The following is an 18,816-nucleotide window of genomic DNA, read 5'->3' as shown; positions in this document are numbered from 1 at the left end:
CTGTTGCTTAGGTCCCCTCCTCTGCTCTGGAGACTCCCCATCATCTCTCTCATGTCTTTCTTTGCTGGAAGTCCTATGGCAGCTCTGGGGCTGGATTCTTGTCAAATGTTGAACCACTTTCAGTTTGCAGTTGCTGAAGGGCTATCTTATAAGCTTGAGGAGTGTGTGCCTTTTCAAGTCAAGCATCTTTATTACACATTTTCCAAAAAATGAACATCTTTTGGTACTTTTTATTCAAATAACTATATGCAGTTTATGGGAATTTATGAGAACCTAAGTGGTAGGGTTTCTACCTTGCAAGCAGCTGGCCTGGGCTTGATCCCTGGCATTCCATATGGTCTCCTGAAATTCCTGAGTGCAGAGCCAGGAGTAACCCCCTGTGGCCCCAAATTACCTCCCCCCAAATAACCCAGTATGCAGTTTATGAGGATGCTGTGGATCCCTGTCATATTTTTTGTGACCTGCAGGAACACTTTATCAGGAATTCTTAGATGAAGTAAAAAATTTTTTTTTCTCTTTGAGGGAAGGGGAGGGAAGGGAAGAGCAAGGAAGGGGGGAAGGGGCTCGCAAAGTAATTTTTAATGAATAAAACTTGCTTAGAAAGATGTAAGAGAGAAAGAAAGGAAATAAATATGTATTCAAGAGAGAAGTAAGCAGGCAAAGAAACTAGTATTCGAGCCCTGATTGACTTGTGGGAGGAGGACTAGGGAATTTTTATGTCAGTTGTTCTGAAGCCAGCTTACTCTCTGGAAAGAGACTGGCTAAACCATGTGTTTCATAGTTAACTTTCTCATTTTTCAGCAGCTGTTTTATTTAAGCAATTTAAATTAATTAATTTTATTTAATCTTTGTATATAAGCCAATTCACTGCTATGGGCTTCTCTGTCTTGGGTATATACAATAGTTCTCACACAACTTTTGGTTTATATCCTGTGTTACACTTTCCTGTATAGCCTAAGGAAAGTGTTTTATTTCAGGTTCTTTTTTTTGTTTGTTTGTTTGTTTTTTGGGTCACACCCAGGGCAGTGCTCAGGGGTTATTCCTGGCTCCAGGCTCAGAAATTGCTCCTGGCAGGCACGGGGGACCATATGGGATGCCTGGTCGAACTGATGACCTCCTGCATGAAAGGCAAACACCTTACCTCCATGCTATCTCCCCAACCCCTCATTTCAGGTTCTTGTTTCTGTTTTGGGGCACTCCTGGAGGTGCTTAGGTGTCTGTGTGGTGCTTTAGTTTAAACCCAGACCTCACAGAGAAAATGTTCCAGCCCCTTGAGCTATTTTTCTGGCCTTCGTTTCCATTTCTTAAAGTATTGTCTATGGAGTAATTTAAAAAATAAACGTAAAAGAAATAATATTTATTGATTGCAATTTTTATTACTGACCACCTTGATTCTGGTGACACATGCCCTAGGAATATTGCTGGAGTCAGGAAAAACTGCTTTGTTGGGCCAGAGTGATAGAGCGGTGGTAGGGCATTTGCCTTACATGCGGCTGACCCAGGACAGATCTGGGTTCGAAACCTAGCATCCCATATGGTCCCCTGAGCGTCACTGGTGTGACCCAAAAAGAAAAAAAAAAAAAGGTTTGTCAAGCTGATCTACAGAACCTACCACTAACTCTGCTACTTGCTCAGGAATAGTCAGCTGTTCCCACCCCATTTGCCACTACTTTAGCCACAAGTTCAACACACTTCTGCTTCTGTTTGTTTATTTAATTTTTTTTTTGCTCTTCCAAGGATCAAACCTAGGGAAGGAATGTGCCCCACAGAGCTGTGCCTCTTCCCAGGGCTAGAGCTCAATTCTAATAGAATGCTGGGCACAGCTGGGCACACTGAGCCCCCCAACACCCTCGCCTTCGCTCCCACAACTCTTTCACTTCCCTCTTTCTTCAGTGTCGAGAAGCGCTGACAACCCGACAGAAGCTGATCGCCCAGGACTATAAAGTCAGCTACTCGCTGGCCAAGTCCTGTAAGAGCGACTTGAAGAAGTACCGATGCAATGTGGAGAATCTCCCTCGGTCTCGAGAAGCCAGGCTGTCCTACCTTCTCATGTGCCTGGAGTCAGCTGTGCACAGAGGTAAGAATGTCTCTCTGGCCTCCCTCTTCCTTTTTTGGGTTCCTAGACTTCTTAAACCTGCACATATTAGTTCCCTCCTACATATGCTTTGTTTGTTTTGGGGCCATACCTATGGTGTAGTGGAAGCGTTATATCCCAATCCCAGGGATTGGAGAGACAGGGTCTGGAAGCAAACACCAACGCAAGAAATAATCCACTCATGGTTAATGGGATAAAACAGATTTAGGAACTTTCACACACAAGCCTTCCTTCTGCTCCTCAGATGCTCAGTGATAGAAAATGAAAGCACCAGTGGTATTTCCCTAAAATCCGGGGTCTTTATTAGGAAACGCCAGACCATATCCTGAGGTGGAGAACAGGTGGTTTAAGGCACCAATCCAAAGGATGCTTCCATCTGAAGGTCCTTCCATTCAATGAGTAAAAGGCATATCCTGAATAGATGGAACCTGGTTAACCTTGCACCTCAGTATTCGGATTACCCCTGGCTCTGCACTCAGGAATTATTCCTGGAGGACTTGGGACCATGGGATTCCAGGGATCCAACTTGGGTGGGTCATACTCTTATGACAGGTTTCCTGTCACTGTACTATAGTTCCAACCCTGATATATTTGCTTTATTAGAGTATGCCTGTGCCTGAAACTTGAGATTCAGGGGGCCGGGCGGTGGCGCTAAAGGTAAGGTGCCTGCCTTATCTGCGCTAGCCTTGGACGGACCGCGGTTCGATCCCCCAGCGTCGCATATGGTCCCCCAAGCCAGGAGCAACTTCTGAGCGCATAGCCAGGAGTAACCCCTGAGCGTTACCGGGTGTGGCCCAAAAATCAGAGATTCAGGAGCACAAACTCCAGTTTGAAGACCTGTTCTGTGCTCAAACTACCTACTGAGTACATTTGTATTTACTTTTCTTACTATTTTCAATACTCATTTTTCTCATTTATAAAACAAAAAGTAGTGCTGCCCGTGTTGAGAATTTCTTCTGACAGCTGAATGAGTGATTGTGCATTTAATAGCCAAATTATTGAAATAGTGGTGAGAATGGGGGCCAGAGGAATAGCATGGAGGTAGGGTGTTTGCCTTGCATGCAGAAGGACAGTGGGAAAGGAAGGAAGGAAGGAAGGAAGGAAGGAAGGAAGGAAGGAAGGAAGGAAGGAAGGAAGGAAGGAAGGAGGGAGGGAGGGAGGGAGGGAGGGAGGGAAGGAAGGAAGGAAGGAAGGAAGGAGGGAGGGAGGGAGGGAGGGAGGGAGGGAGGGAGGGAGGGAGGGAGGGAGGGAGGGAAGGAAGGAAGGAAGGAAGGAAGGAAGGAAGGAAGGAAGGAAGGAAGGAAGGAAGGAGGGAGAGAAAGAAAGGAAGGAAAGAAAGAAAGAAGAAAAAAGAGAGAAAGGAAGAAGGATGGATGGATGGATGGTGGTTCGAAGGAAGAAGGATGGATGGATGGATGGATGGATGGATGGATGGATGGATGGATGGATGGTGGTTCGAATCCCGGCATCCCATATGGTCCCCCGAGCCTATCAGGTGCGATTTCTGAGCATAAAGCCAGGAGTAACCCCTAAGTGCTGCCGGGTGTGACCCAAACAAAACAAAAAATTAGTGGTGAAATTAACCCCTGGTAGGGGATGCCCAGAATGATAATATAGTAGGGCATTTGCCTTGCACATGGTGAATCCAGGCTTTATTTCTGAGTGTGACCAAATTAATAAAAAGAGGGGGGTGGATTAAACAGGGCCAGATAGATAGTATATCTTACATAGAGTGCTTGCTTGCATGGGGCCAACCCTGGGTTTAATCCTTGGCACCCGCATATGGACCCCTGAGTGCTGAGCCACAATTACTTGATCAATGCCCTGAGTATTGATCACCAAGTCATCTAAAACAAACAAAAAAAGATTTAAAAAAAATCTAACTGGGGATAGAACAGTGGGAAAGTTGCTTGCCTTGCACTCAGCCGACCTGAGTTTGATCCCCAGCATTATACTGAGGTCTTTCCCTACTCCTCATCCCCCCAGCAGCACTACGAGGATCCCTGAGCACAGCCAGGTGGGACACAAAGCAAAACAAAAATAAATACAAGAAATTGAGATAGGATGTGTCCTGTGAGGTCAGACCTCTGGTCTTTTTGATCCTAAAACCTCATTGACATAGGAGCCCAGATGATGCTGAGAAGGCCAGTCATAGTTGTCTCTCTGAATAAAAGCTGCAAAAGTGAAATGTCCAGATTTAATTAAATATACAGTGCCAGGATAATTGTTTAGTCAAGTAGAAAATAAAAGAATTACTAAAACTCAAAATTTGGTGGTAAATGTTTTCATATGTGTTAAAAACTCACAAGCTCAAAATGTCAGCATTGGGGTAGCAGCTGTAGACAGTGGATGGCCTGGATGGATTACAAAGCAAAAGGCATTTTGCAGGCAGATGCTGGCTTTTTACTTTGGATCTGGGTGTTACATGAAATTTTTCAGAAATGAAAAGATGGAAATTAGTGCCTATTATAAGCATATTGTGAAGCAGTATGCTTAATATGATCCAATTTCAACAGTTGCCAAATAGAGTAAATATTTTAAAATGTAAGTTATGAGCAGATAATTCAGAAGTCACTCAGCCAATGTTAAACAGACTTAAAATGTAAGGGAACTGAAGCTTATCATACCTTGATAGGAATTTATTTTTAATTTTGGCTTTTGGGCCACATCTGTCAATGTTCAGGAGTTACTCCTGGCTCTGAATTCAGGAATTACTTCTGAAGGTGTTTGGGGATCATATAGAACACCAGGAATCATAGGGGATGCTGGGGATTGAATCCTGATTGCTTGTGTGCAAGGCTCAAGTGCCTTAGCTACTATGCTATCACTGGCTCCCATTAGTAGTGAATATTTGGGGGTTTTAGTACTGTGTGGTCAGCTGCAGCCCCTGCAGTCCAGAAACGTTAGGTACAATAAGATATTTTGAGAGACAACATTCACATAAATTTTATTATAATACATTGTTTAATTAATTTTATTGCAGTTAATCTTTTACTGTATGTTATCTTTTGTTGCTTTGATAGACCCGATTTAAACTCCAGTTGCCTACATGCAAAGCAATAGCCTTTCCCACTCTACTATCTCTCTGGCCACTGTGCCTCATTTCTAGAGTAAACCTCATCACAGGTGTCAGGGAGATGGTTTGAAGTGCTGGAGCATATGCTTTGCACTCAGGGGTCCTGAGTTTGGTCCTCAGCACCTTAAGTTCCCTGAGCACTGCCAGGTGTGTCCCTCAACCACCAAACAATAATACTGTATCTCAAATATGATGTGTAGGAAAAGATAGTTTATGAGGGGTTTGATATCATCTTAGATTGCAGGCATCCTGCGGAGGGCTTGGAACATGTTCTTGTGCATAAAGGAGGGACTGCTATAGTGTTTCCACGGGCTTTACTTTATGTAGGGATAATTCTGATGTGTAATTTACCCCCATTATTTTATCTTAGTAATAAGACTTCCATGGGCAAGTAACTACATTATTGATTCATTAGTATAAAATCTCAGTAATGTAATACAGAACTCCTGCATGATAAGGCCTAATTTGTTGAGTTACTAAATTGTCGGTTTGTCGTGCAGCATTCTAGGGAAAACCTTGTGCTTTTGTGTGTGGTCCTGTCTGACCCATCCTTTTGTCACGGCTTCCTCTAACGCAGGGCGCCAGGTGAGCAGCGAATGCCAGGGGGAGATGCTAGATTACCGGCGCATGCTGATGGAGGACTTTTCTCTGAGCCCCGAGATCATCCTGAGCTGCCGGGCAGAGATTGAACACCACTGCTCGGGGTTACACCGGAAAGGCCGAACCCTGCACTGTCTGATGAAAGTAGTTCGGGGAGAGAAGGGGAACCTTGGGGTCAACTGCCAGCAAGCGGTAAGGACAGTTTTTCTGCCACTTTCAGAAATGTCACTCATACTTGTTGAGTAGCTGCTCCAGGGAAACTTGTGGCTTCTTCTGAGTCATTTAGTTTTGTATAGTTTTGATTTGGGGGCCCATATGTGGTGCCATAGGTCAAACCTGGGTAGACTATGTGCAGTGCAAGCACCTTAGAAGAGCACCCTTTTCATTCTCTCTGGCCGTTTTTTGGGGGGGTGGGGTGGGGGTTACACTTAGTGCTCCGGGCCTGCCTAGACCTGGTGGTGCTCGAGGGATCATATGGTCCTGGGGATGGAGTCCTGGCCTTTTGCATGCAGTACATGTGGTCCAGTCTATTGAATCATCTCTCTGGCCCAGTACTTTAGTTTGCCTTTTCCCCCTATTTTTAGAGGGGGTGTGGGGTGAATTGGGGCCATACCCAGTGTTGCACACAGTCTTGCTTCTGGCTCTGTACTCAAGAGTTTGTCTCAAAGTTGCTTGGGACACCATCTAGTATCAGGGATTAGGATTAGCCACATGCAAGTCAAGCACCTTAAACCTGGAACTATCTGCCTGTCCCCAACATTGGACCCCTAAGAGTACACAAATGGATCATATTTTAGATGTGTATTTAACATTTTCAGAAATGGGTGAGCTATTTTCAAAAGTGGTTGCATCATTTTAGATTCCTGTCACCGGGGCTGGAGCAGAGTGGGGGCTTACCTTGCACATGCCTGACCCAGATTTGATCCCTGGTATCCCATATGATTCCTGAGCACCTTCAGAAGTAATTCCATAGTGTAGAGTCTGGAGTAACCTAGAGTATTGCTGGCTATAGCCCAAAATAGATAAGTAAAAATATGACTGCCCAGTTTACTCTTTAATCATTTCTTGGAAGCATTTTCCCAGGAAGTCAAGGACTGGACTAAATGTGTGACATTTAGCACTTCAGGTTCATTAGGGTCATTCCCTACACTGCTGACTCGGATTCCAAAATAGCCTTGATCCCTTGAGCCATTTACCTACTGGAGACTAGAGGACATTTCTTTCTTTTTTTATTTTTTGTTTTTGTTTTTGGGCTACACCCGGCGGTGCTCAGAGTTTACTCCTGGCTGTCTGCTCAGAAATAGCTCCTGGCAGGCACGGGGGACCATATGGGACACCGGGATTCGAATCAACCACCTTTGGTCCTGGATCAGTTGCTTGCAAGGCAAACACCGCTGTGCTATCTCTCCGGGCCTGACATTTATTTCTTTCTCTCAATAGTCACTGTCCAATATATTCATTATGAATCTCAAGTTAGCATGTCAGTCATAGACTGGTAGCTAATACATTTATTTTCTTTTTGGTTTGGGCCACATCTGGCGGAGCTCAGGACTTAACTGGTATCTCTGCCCTCAGGGATCATTCCTGGCTGTGCTCAGAGAACCATTAGGAATGCCGGTGATTGAACCTTGGTCAACCACATGCAAGGCAAATTACCATACCCACTATACTCTCTTTCCAGCCCAGGACATTAGTATTTTAGTCTTTTTTTTTTTTTTTTGGTTTTTGGTTTTTGGTTTTTGGGCCACACCTGGCGGTGCTCAGGGTTTACTCCTGGCTGTCTGCTCAGAAATAGCTCCTGGCAGGCACGGGGGACCATATGGGACTCCGGGATTCGAACCAACCACCTTTGGTCCTGGATCGGCTGCTTGCAAGGCAAACACCGCTGTGCTATCTCTCCGGGCCCAGTATTTTAGTCTTGTCAGCAGTCCTATAAGTGAATTTTGGTTGTTGTTAGACAATAATCTTCTACCAACTGACTACCTGCATTTTCTTTCTTTTTTTTTTTTTTCTTTTGGTTTTTTTGAGCCACACCCTACAGCACTCAGGCTGCTTTATTCTGGCTTTATTCTCAGAAATCGCTCCTGGCAGGCTTGGGGGGAACATATGGAATGCCAGGAATCGAACCTGGGTCTGTCCTGGTCTGCGGTATGTAAGGCAAAATGCCTTATCACTGTCCTATTGCTCCGGCTCCCCAGACCTGCATTTTCTAACTTCTCCTAAACCACTCAAAAATTAGTATAAGTAACTTTCATTCCAGAATGTTGAAAATCGTTCATATTTCTTTCATCTTGTTTACTGACTTCTGTTAGGATGGTAAGAACTGAAATTGCCTTTCTTCATTTCCTTTGTTTTATGCTCTCCAGTCAATAGTGACGGGCCAGTGCTTTTATAGACATCCCTATAGGATAGCAGGTCAGATGTGTAAGGTTCAGTGAAGGTGCCTATAGAGGCTGAATTCATGACACAGAATTTCCAATTCTTTCATTTAGATAAAATAGAAACGTAGTTGTCAACTTTGCTTTCTGTTACTTAATATTCGCACCCCAAATGCCATCTGCTACCCATCTGGAGCAACGACACTTTCTACATCTGTAAAACGCTTTGCAGTTTACACAGCCTTCTTCTGTATGCTGTTTTCTCATATGATCTTCATCAGTTAAAAAAACTGGAACTTTGGGTCAGAGAGATAGTACAATGGTGAAGGCGCACAGCTGGCCTGGGTTCAATCCCCATTGTGATCCCTTGAGCCCCATCATAAATGAGCCCTGAGTGCAGAGCCAGGAATAAGCTCTGGTCCCAGCTGGGGGTGGGTGAGGTAGGTAGGGTGAAACCAGAGCTTAGAGGTTAATCTTCTTGCCTGAGTTCTTATATATCTGAATTAATAGTTCTGGTCCTTACTTTAAAGCTTTTCTCAGTGTTCCAAATGCTTTGTTCTCTGAAGAGTAATTTCACAGGGACCAGGGTAGGACAATGGGTAGGATGCTTATCTTGCATGGAAATCATTGGAAAGTATTTGGCAAGATCTTTTCAAGTTTGGCCAGTGACAGTTGTAGCCCCTTGTTGAAAATATAACTTGTGATGTGCCAAACTGATAACCTGAATACATAAAAAGATGACATTATTTTTCCTGTGTGTAAATTACTTCTTGATTTTTTTTTCCTAACCCAGCTGCAAACACTGATTCAGGAGACAGACCCTGGTGCTGATTACCGCATTGACAGAGCTTTGAATGAAGCATGCGAATCTGTGATTCAGACAGCCTGTAAGCACATCCGATCAGGAGACCCAATGTAAGTTTCTGTTTGCAGTGTTTATACACATTGTGTTTCCTTTGGCAGTACAGCAAAGGGTACGTCCCTTCAAATGATTTTTGGATGGTTGAACATTTTAACTGAAAGATTGTTAAATAAGAAAATGTACTAACCTTTGCCGAAGCTAGTCTTAAAATAGAAACCTTAGTGATGTCTCACTGGTGTTCTAGAAACATCTAGTGCCAGCATTGTAACAGTCTTTATTATAATAACTAATAATAATTATGCAGGGGAGCTGCAGCAATAGTACAATGGCTAAGGCCTTGCACACAGCCAACCCAGGTTTGATCCCCTGTAGCTCATATGTTCCCCTGACTCCTCCAGAAGTGAATCCTGAGTGCAGAGCCAGGAGTTAGCCCTGCGCACTGCTGAGCCAAAATAGTAACAACAAGCCACCCCAATAACTGATAATATACAAGGTTTTATCATGTTAGGTCACTAAATAGTTTATTCGTAAAGTTAAAGCATTCTAGATGCAGTGAAATGCACTTCGGCTCTATACTTTTCTATACATCTTGTAGGCATTAACTATTTGATCATCATTAAAAAGTAATTGTGGGTGCCAGAGTGGTGATGCAAGAGGTAAGGTGTCTGTCTACCTTGCCCACAGTAGCCTAGAACAGACCGCAGTTTGATCCCCCTGGCATCCCATGTGGTCCCCCAAGCCAGGAGTGATTTCTGAGTGCATAGCCAGGAGTAACCCCTGAGCATTACTTGTCGCCCAAAAACCAAAAAACAAAGTAATTGTGGACCGGAGTGATAACACAGTAGGTGGGTCATTTGCCTTGCACGAGGTTGACCTGGGTTCAATCCCATATGGTCCCCCAAGCCTGCCAGGAGCAACTTCTGAATGCAAACCCAAGAGTAACCCCTGAGCACCGCAAGATGTGGCCCCCAAAAATACAAAAATGGTAATTGTTATAGTGACATACGTGCTACCATTTTATTCCATTTGACCTATAAATAGCTTTTAAAACCAAGTTGATTCTAAGAGCAAATTTATCATTCTGCAAATACTTTCATAGCCTGCACCTGGAAAAACCCAACAATAAATGAATAAGACAATGTATATCATTGTTCTGTGAATAGACAACCAAATTCATGAGATGGCAGAGGATTTTATAAAGCTGCTTTTTCTTAAAGCTGTGTATGGTTAGAGGAGACAAACACTTTTAAAGCTAATTTAGAATATTTAAGAGGGCCCAGAGCAGCACAGTGGATAGTGCGCTTATCTAGCATGCTCTGGGTTTGATCTGTCCCAATCTGGTCCCCAAACTCCTAGGAGTGATCTCTGAGCACTGAATCAGGAGTAAGTCCTGAGTACTTCCAAGTATGGTTCAAAATATGTAAGTATTAATTAAAAAAAAAAAAAAACCTGCATCAGCCATGAAGCAGGGTAAGGAAGAGGAAGAGGAAGGAGGAAAGGAGCTGTTACAGGTTAAAATTGGTTTAGATCTCATCACTTAAATGAAATGATATATTCTTTATTGGGTCCCAGCTGAGAAGGGAAATGAAATAAATGGGGGGAAATGATAGGATATTATTGAGTTTTAATTATTTGCCTTTGGCGGGTAATGCTGTGTTGTCATTGTAGTAAGATTAACAGTTTAATACAAATAAAATTATAGGTTATATGGAGTTTGCATCAGTGTCAGCAAAGCGGGAGCAGAGTTCAACAATTTTGGTCATTAGTCCAGCTATGGAAAGGAATGGTAGGCATGAGACAGTTCTCCTACTTTGGCATATGTAGGAAAACTTTTATAATGAGCAGTCAGAACGGAAGCAGCTGCACAGAGAAATTCGTGCAAGCTGAGAACTGCCTGCTAAGTGGCTGTGAAGGAATTGAGTACATTTGAAGGAGTCTCAGAAAGTCAACCCCAAATGAGCTTGGAACATAACTTAAAAGGTTTTTCTGAAGGGCTGAGGAAATATGGATGTGAGAGGTCAGCGCCTGCTGTCCAGAAGTCTCTTAGTTTCTGTCTGTCTCTCGTTTTTTTTTTTAATATCGCCCGTTTTCTCAACAGGATCCTCTCCTGCCTTATGGAGCATCTCTACACCGAGAAGATGGTGGAAGACTGTGAGCACCGTCTCTTAGAATTGCAGTACTTCATCTCCCGGGACTGGAAGTGAGTGTTTGGGAGCCAAAAAGGGGCACATCACTTGCTTCCTCTCCTTGGTGTCTGGTGCCCTTGTGCTCTCAGATAATTGGTCAGAATTTGGCATTTTATTCCATTCTGGGAAAATGGGTCTGTTCCCAACCCCCACCTTCTCTTTTTTGCTTCCAGAGTTGTTTCTAACCAGGTCTGTACACGTGTCCCCATTCACTTTGGAAGTTGAGATTACTTGTTTTCAATTCCACAAACTTCTGGTTAGAAAAAGTTCAGGTTCTTGGGGGGGAGGGGGTGTCCTAGGATAGCAAATGCCCCTTCATGTGTGTCTGGACCTCATTGTGCTTTTTCAATTAAATTAGCAAATGTTCTACCTGAAGAGGCTCCTCTCAGTAAGCGATAGCTTGATTTTTTTTTTTTTTTTTTTTTGTCATCCTGCTAGGCTAAGAACGGGTGGGAGAGATGAATTCGAAGAACAATGTGTTTGATCAGATCACTGTCCTCTCTTCTTGTCTTCCTGTCCCACACTGCACCCTTCTTCTTGCTTCCCTCATTGACCAGCTTCCTCAGTTTTTTCCGGTGTATTGCTCATACCCTTTTAGAGAGTCCTTCAGGATTCCTTAGAAGTGTCACTGTGTCTATCTCTTTTTCTGTTTCCTCAGATTAGCTCAGAAAAGACCTGTAGAAGTCTAGGTGGGAAGGTTCCTGTTCTTACTTGGTTTCTCTAACCTGAAGTAGCATTTTACTACATTAATCAAAAGTGTGCTTTTTCATCATCTTAATTCCTTCACCGCTGACCCAGGAAAGCTTCATAGTCTCATAGGCTGCTCGCTTGCTATGAGCCTTCCTGGCCAAAGCTTTCTCCCAAGGTTGATATTATAACACAAATGAGATTCAGCACCAGCTAGTCTTACTTAGAAAATCAGCAGTAGGGGCTGGAGAGATAGCATGGAGGTAAGGCGTTTGCCTTTCATGCAAGAGGTCATCGGTTCGAATCCCAGCGTCCCATATGGTCCCCCGTGCCTGCCAGGAGCAATTTCTGAGCCTGGAGCCAGAAATAACCCCTGAGCACTGCCAGGTGTGACCCAAAAACCACAAAAAAAAAAAAAAAGAAAATCAGCAGTAGCAGTGAGGTACTTAACACTATCTCCAGCTTAGACATTAAATTTTATGTGTTTTAAATGGATACGTGTAAGCAGGTCAGCTAAATATATAACTGTCTGCGCAAAAGAAGAGGGACAGTTTTGCTAGAATGGAAGTTATGTAGATTTCTTTACCTTGTGATTTCTTAATCTTTGTGAGTCTAATATCTTCTGGATTAAATTTCATATGTAGAAAAGGCATATTTGAGTAAGAAATCGGGGAATTGCATGGTAATAGATCCAACACTTGTTTGCTGATTTTAGCCAGGACATATTATTGCTGTGTTGTGGGCCTTTCATCACTGTCAGCTTTACTTAGAACTTGTATTTTGATCACTATGAGAAAGGAAACGTACCCCAGTAGAGTATATGCTTTTTATATTTGAGACCTGAGTTTTAATCCTTTGCAACACCCCAATACCACCCCTCTCCCCAAATATAAGATTAGACTTTCAGAATCTTTGTGCTTACCTGCAGTCCTACACTGCGGCTGATTAAAGCCCTGCTGCCCCAGCAGGGCCCTAGCATGTCTCAGAAGGGGCCAAGGCAAATCTTGAGTGGTTGCCTTCAAATGCTTTAACTGTGCTAACCTTTTAGGCTGGACCCTGTCTTATACCGCAAGTGCCAGGGAGATGCATCTCGGCTCTGCCACACCCACGGTTGGAACGAAACCAGCGAGCTGATGCCCCCCGGAACCGTGTTCTCTTGCCTGTACAGACATGCCTACCGCACCGAGGAGCAGGGGAGGCGGGTATGCACTCAGCACTGGCTTTTTAAGCCAGTGAATCTGCCATGCATTGTTCTGACTCGGTCATCCTAGGAAATGGTTTTCTAGCATATCTGGCAGGGATGGCCATGCTTGCTGTACCACAGGGCACTTGGTTTGGGCTTCTTCTTCCCAACTAGACTGCATGGATTCAGAAAAGCAGATAAAGGGACCTGTCCAGCCTTTTCTTTAGGTTGCTAAAGTCTTGAGTTTCAAGAAGACTACTCTATATATATAGCTTTAAAAATTTCATTCAGGGGCTTTCAAGATAGCACATCAGTAGGAGTGTTGCTGGGTGTGACCCAAAAAATAAAAATAAGAATTTCATTCAGACTAGAGAGAGAATACAGCAGGAATAGTGCTTGCCTTGCTCATGGCTGACCTGGGTTTGATCTCCAGCATCCCATGTGGTCCCCCATCCTGCCAAGAGTGATTAATGAGCACAGAGCCTGGAGTAACCCCTGAGTGCTGCCAAATGTGGCCCAACCCTTTCAATAACATTTTCATCTGGGCTGGAGAGAATACAGCGGGTAGGGCACTTGCTTTGCACATGGCTGACCTGGGTACTGAACCCGGCATCTTATACAATCCTCTGAGCACCACTAAGAGTAATTTCTTTTCTTTTTTTCTTGCTTTTGTTTTTGTTTTTGGGTTATACCCAGCGATGCTCATGGTTACTCCTGGCTCTGTGCTCAGAAATTGCCTCTGGCCGGCTCAGGGCATTATATGCGATACCAGGATTCGAACCACTGTCCTTCCTGGATCGTTCACATATAAAGCAAATGCCCTAACACTGTGCTATCTCTTCGGCCCACTAAGTGCTCGGGACTGTATGGGGTGCTAGGGATCTAATCCTGGGTGGTTCACATATAAGGAAAATGCCCTATCCATTGTACTATCACTCTGGACCCTTAACCATCTGAAAGAGAGGAATTCAGTGGCAGTTGATGCTTTCACAGTGTTGTGCAACCACCATCTTTTTTTTTTTTTGCAACCACCATCTTTACTTCCAGAATATTCCATGTCTCTGAACAGAATGTCCAGGTCCATACTTGCTCTCCATCCCTCACATTCCAGGTGTGTTAGCTTTTTTTAGGGACAAAGGCTGTTCCTGCATATGACAGCATTCTCACATTTCCAAAAATAATTAATTTTCATCTGTTTCTTCCTCTGCTAACAGTTAAGTCAACCAGAAGAATCTGATCCTGATCAGTTTGTTTGTTTGTTTTTTAAGGCAGGGAGTGGGACCACACTCAGCACTGCTTAGGGCTTTCTCCTGACTCTACTCAAGAATCACTCCTGATGTTGCTTGGGGGGTTATATAGAATGTTGGGGATCTAACACAGGTTAACTGTGTGCAAGGCAAATGTCTTCCCTGCTGTGCTCTTTCTCAGGCCTCAGTGACAGTTGTTCCTGATTGTTTTCCATTTGATTAAAATTGAACTGGTCAGAGTGATAGCACAGCAAATAGGGAGATTGCCTTATACATATGTGGCCGACATGGGACAGACCCAGGTTCGATCCTCAGCATTCCATATGGTCCCCTGAGCCTGTCAGGAACGATTTCTGAGCGCAGAGCCAGGATTAACCCATGAGCACTCCCGAGGTATGGTGCCCCCCCCCCCCAAAAAAAAAAAAAACAAATTTTAACTTAGTTCTCGATCCAAATCTATGTGTTTATTCTCTCCTGGCTTGGATTTTTTTTGTTGTTTTTTTTTTGTTTGTTTTTGTTGTTGGGCCACACCCGGTGGTGCTCAGGGGTTACTCCTGGCTGTCTGCTCAGAAATAGCTCCTGGCAGGCACGCGGGACCATATGGGACACCGGGATTCGAACCAACCACCTTTGATCCTGGATAGGTTGCTTGCAAGGCAAACGCCGCTGTGCTATATCTCCGGGCCCTGGCTTGGATTATTTTCCTCTAGCCACTGCATCGTGGCAGGTTAACTAAGCAACAAGCAACAAGCTAAGCAACAAGCTCTGTAACCAAGAATCCAGCTTGCTTTTTAAGAGGACACTCAGAAAAAGATATTTCTTTTGGGGGGGCTGGTTTTTGGGTCACACCTGGTGATGCTCAGGAATTACTCCTGGCTCTGCGCTCAGAAATCACTCCTGGCAGGCACGAGGGATCATATGGGATGCCAGGATTTGAACCACCATCCATTCTAGATCGGCTGGATGCAAGGCAGATGTCCTACCGCTGTGCTAGCTCTCCAGCCCCTGAAAAAGATATTTCTGTGTTCCATATAGAAAATGCTGAATGTAGGCCAGAGAAGTAGCACAGTGGGTAGGGCATGTGCTTTGAACACAGCCAACTCAGGTTTATTTTCTTTTTGGTTTTTGAGTCACACCTGGCAGCATTCAGGGGTTACTCCTGGCTCTATGCTCAGATATAGCTCTTGGCTGGCTCAGGGGACCATATATATGGTGCTGGGATGCGAAACACCATCTGTCCTGGGTCAGCTGTGTGCAAGGCCAACGGCCTACCACTATGCTATTTCTCTGACTTCACAACTCAATTTTGATCCACAGCATTCCGTATAGTCCACCAAACCTGTCAGGAGTGATTTTTTTTTTTGTTTTGTTTTTTTTTTGGGGGGTTTGGTAACCAACCAACTCCCGAGCATCGCCAGGTGTGGCCCCAATGTCTGATTCCATTTCTAGATGCTAGTTAAAGATGCCCCTAGAACACGCCAGTGTTTTTCCGGAAGAAACCTCAGGGCGCAAAGCTTTGCACAGTAACTGTGAGGTCGTTTGTCAGTTTCCTGGCAATTGAGTTGCTTTATGTGGTGAACTTGGAGCCGAGTAAGCATTTGCCTGATGTTCCTTGTACAGTTGTCCCGGGAGTGCCGAGCTGAAGTCCAGAGGATCCTGCACCAACGTGCCATGGATGTCAAACTGGATCCTTCCCTCCAGGATAAGTGCCTGATCGATCTTGGCAAATGGTGCAGTGAGAAAACAGAAACTGGACAGGTAAGAGACTGAGCTCCTTAGTTACCCAAAAATCACAGTTAGTGCACCAGCATTCAAAGTTACTGTTTGAGAGAGAGGGTAGCCACCAGGAAGTCTGTCTCTGCTTACTTGATTATACTATTTCAACTTATCTATAAGACTTGGAGTAGTTGTCACTCCTGGCAGTGCTCATAGGACATGCCGTACCTCGAATTGAACTTGGGTCCTCTCAGATGCCAGGGATCAAACCTTTGACTTCGTGCAAAGCAAATGCCCTCCCTGCTATGTGCTATTCGCTCTGGCCCTTCCCTTTGGTCTCTGTCTGAGGATCATTGTTTCCAAACAGTTAGTTGTCTTTATATTACAGTTACTATATTTTGTAATTGATTATTTTCCCTGTGTTAGTTAAAAAGGGGGGGGGGGGACGGAGAGATAGCACAGCGGCGTTTGCCTTGCAAGCAGCCGATCCAGGACCAAAGGTGGTTGGTTCGAATCCCGGCGTTCCATATGGTCCCCCATGCCTGCCAGGAGCTATTTCTGAGCAGACAGCCAGGAGTAACCCCTGAGCATCGCTGGGTGTGGCCAAAAAAAACAAAAAAACAAAAAAAGGGGGGGGTGGAAAATTCTGGATCCCAGTCAGGCAGATAGCGCAAAAAAAATGGCTATGTACTGCTGCATGGTGAGTGTTAGCTGTGAGGCATGGCCCTAAAAGTGACTTGGAGCTCTCAATGGGAATTGGCTCACCCCTAACTCCAGTCCCTCAAAATATCCTAGAATTAAAGGTCTGCATTACCTTTATCAAGGTCTTTCATCTTATAGTAGGAAAATCAAGCAGCAAAGAATAGCTACTTGTTTAAAACCCCATTAACAACAAATTGAGGAGTGAACTGAGTTTCCAGGTTTCATTTGTGACATCCCCAACCCCCAAAAATAAACTAACCCACAACTCAGAATGAAGCTGTCAGGAAGTCACGTGTCCAGAAATAGTCTTTTTTTGGGGGGGTGTCCATGGCTACAGCAGCAGTGCTCAGGGATTACTCCTGGCTCTAGGCTCAGTAATTGCTCCTGGCAAGCTCGAAGGACCATATGGGATGCCAGGGATCGAACCTAGGTCCATCCCGGGTCAGTCGCATGTAAGGCAATTGCCCTGCTTTTGTACTGTTACTCCAGCTTCCAGAAATGGGCCATTTTAAAACAGAAGCTTGACCCACGCAGTTGTGCTATTATGGGGAATGTTAGTCTATTTCCATGTGGTTCTCGATTTGTCAGGTTTGTTGTAAAAGTTCCTGTAGGGGCCGGAGAAATAGTACAGTGGTAGGACTTTTGCCTTGCAAGCAGGTGCCCAGGATGAACCTGGGTTTGATCCCCGTCGTCCCATATGATCTCCCAAGCCAGGAGCTATTTCTGAGCACATAGCCAGAAGTAACTCCTGAGCATCACCAGGTGTAACCCCCCCCCAAAAAAAAGTTCCTGTAGTTTAGCTTTCTGATATCTCTGGAGGAGGGAGGGGGGGAGAGAGAGAGGAAGGAAGGGGGGGGGGAGAAGAGAGTGAGTTAGTTCTGTGAGAAGTCTCCCTTTTCCCAGAATCAATGCACTCAACCCCCAGGGTTTTGTAGACTTTCCTTTGGATGAAATCCTTCCTTAAAGGAATTATGATTTGCACTCACACTAAGACATGCTGCCCAATACATACAGCTTTTTTCCTCGTCCTCCTCTTCCCGGTCCTAATCCCAAGTGTGAGTTAGACTGTGTCGTGGTGCACACTGCTGAGAGACAGTGTGAGAGAGCAAACTGACGATCCTCCTGAGACATCAGGAGTCTCAGTATCCGTGTTGTTTCACTAGGAATCTCTCATTTAGTAATCGTTAGCTTTTGAATGGGAGACAAAGGATGAAAACGACACAGGTCGCCATGAAGTGCTGCTGCTGCTGGATGGGAAGGAAGGCCTGAGTGGGCAAGGACTCAGGATGGTGCTTGTTGGACCTTTGGAGGGTCTGTGTTGCCATTGTATCTTCTTTCCTCTTTGAACCACGCTATTCCCTCAAGTCATTACCTTCCATATAGACCCATTTGGGGGAACAGATAAAGCTCCAGGGTTCTGTTTGGTGAAACAGTTTTAGAACAGATGGGGCTGGAATAATAGTACAGCGGTAGGGCATTTGCCTTGCATGCAGCCAACCCGAGATGGACCCTGGTTCAATTCCTGGCATCCCATACGGTCTCCTGAGCCTGCCAGGAGTAACTCCTGAGCACCGCCAGGTGTAGATCCTCCCCCTGCCCCAAAGAAAAAGAACAGAAAGAAGCAACACAACCATGCAGGAAGGAGGAGCCCTGCCATCCATCCCAGTGTCTTTCCTTTGAGGCTTTGGCAAATGCATTGCTCGCCCATCTTGTCTGCAGGAGCTTGAGTGCCTCCAGGATCACCTCGACGACTTGGCTGTTGAGTGCAGAGACATCGTGGGCAACCTCACTGAGTTGGAGTCTGAGGTAAGTGGGGGTGACCCAGAAGCACTTACCTTCTAAATTCCATCATTTCTGGACTCGTCATTAAATTAGAAGCATCCCAGGGATTAGAACTCTGGCCCCCATCTCTTAGCAAAGCCAGTTGTGGCTCCATGGGTACAGGCCAAGCATCCCTGTTCTCTTTTCGTGAGATCTAGAGACCATTGTGTCATTTGCAGAGTTTGTGTATGCATCGAAATCAAAGCCTTGAGCTTCTATTCAAATGCAAGACTGAATGTGTGTGTTTATCCCCATTTCATCCT

The 18,816-nt window shown here is 44.7% G+C and overlaps 1 protein-coding gene across 1 annotated transcript in view; it reads left to right on the top strand.

Moving 5' to 3' along the window:
• GLG1 (golgi glycoprotein 1) overlaps nt 1-18,816 on the top strand; it is a 111,365-nt gene that overhangs the window by 67,573 nt on the left and 24,976 nt on the right. Inside the window, exons 7-13 of the mRNA XM_049786335.1 lie at nt 1,894-2,077; nt 5,749-5,963; nt 8,943-9,064; nt 11,110-11,211; nt 12,933-13,086; nt 15,935-16,072; nt 18,452-18,538. Coding sequence (XP_049642292.1) covers nt 1,894-2,077; nt 5,749-5,963; nt 8,943-9,064; nt 11,110-11,211; nt 12,933-13,086; nt 15,935-16,072; nt 18,452-18,538 — 1,002 coding nt within the window. The remainder of the gene's footprint in view (nt 1-1,893; nt 2,078-5,748; nt 5,964-8,942; nt 9,065-11,109; nt 11,212-12,932; nt 13,087-15,934; nt 16,073-18,451; nt 18,539-18,816) is intronic.

Source organism: Suncus etruscus, chromosome 14, assembly GCF_024139225.1.
Source record: "Suncus etruscus isolate mSunEtr1 chromosome 14, mSunEtr1.pri.cur, whole genome shotgun sequence".
Taxonomy (NCBI): Eukaryota; Metazoa; Chordata; class Mammalia; order Eulipotyphla; family Soricidae; genus Suncus; species Suncus etruscus.
This window is presented reverse-complemented; position numbering and strand designations above follow the sequence as displayed.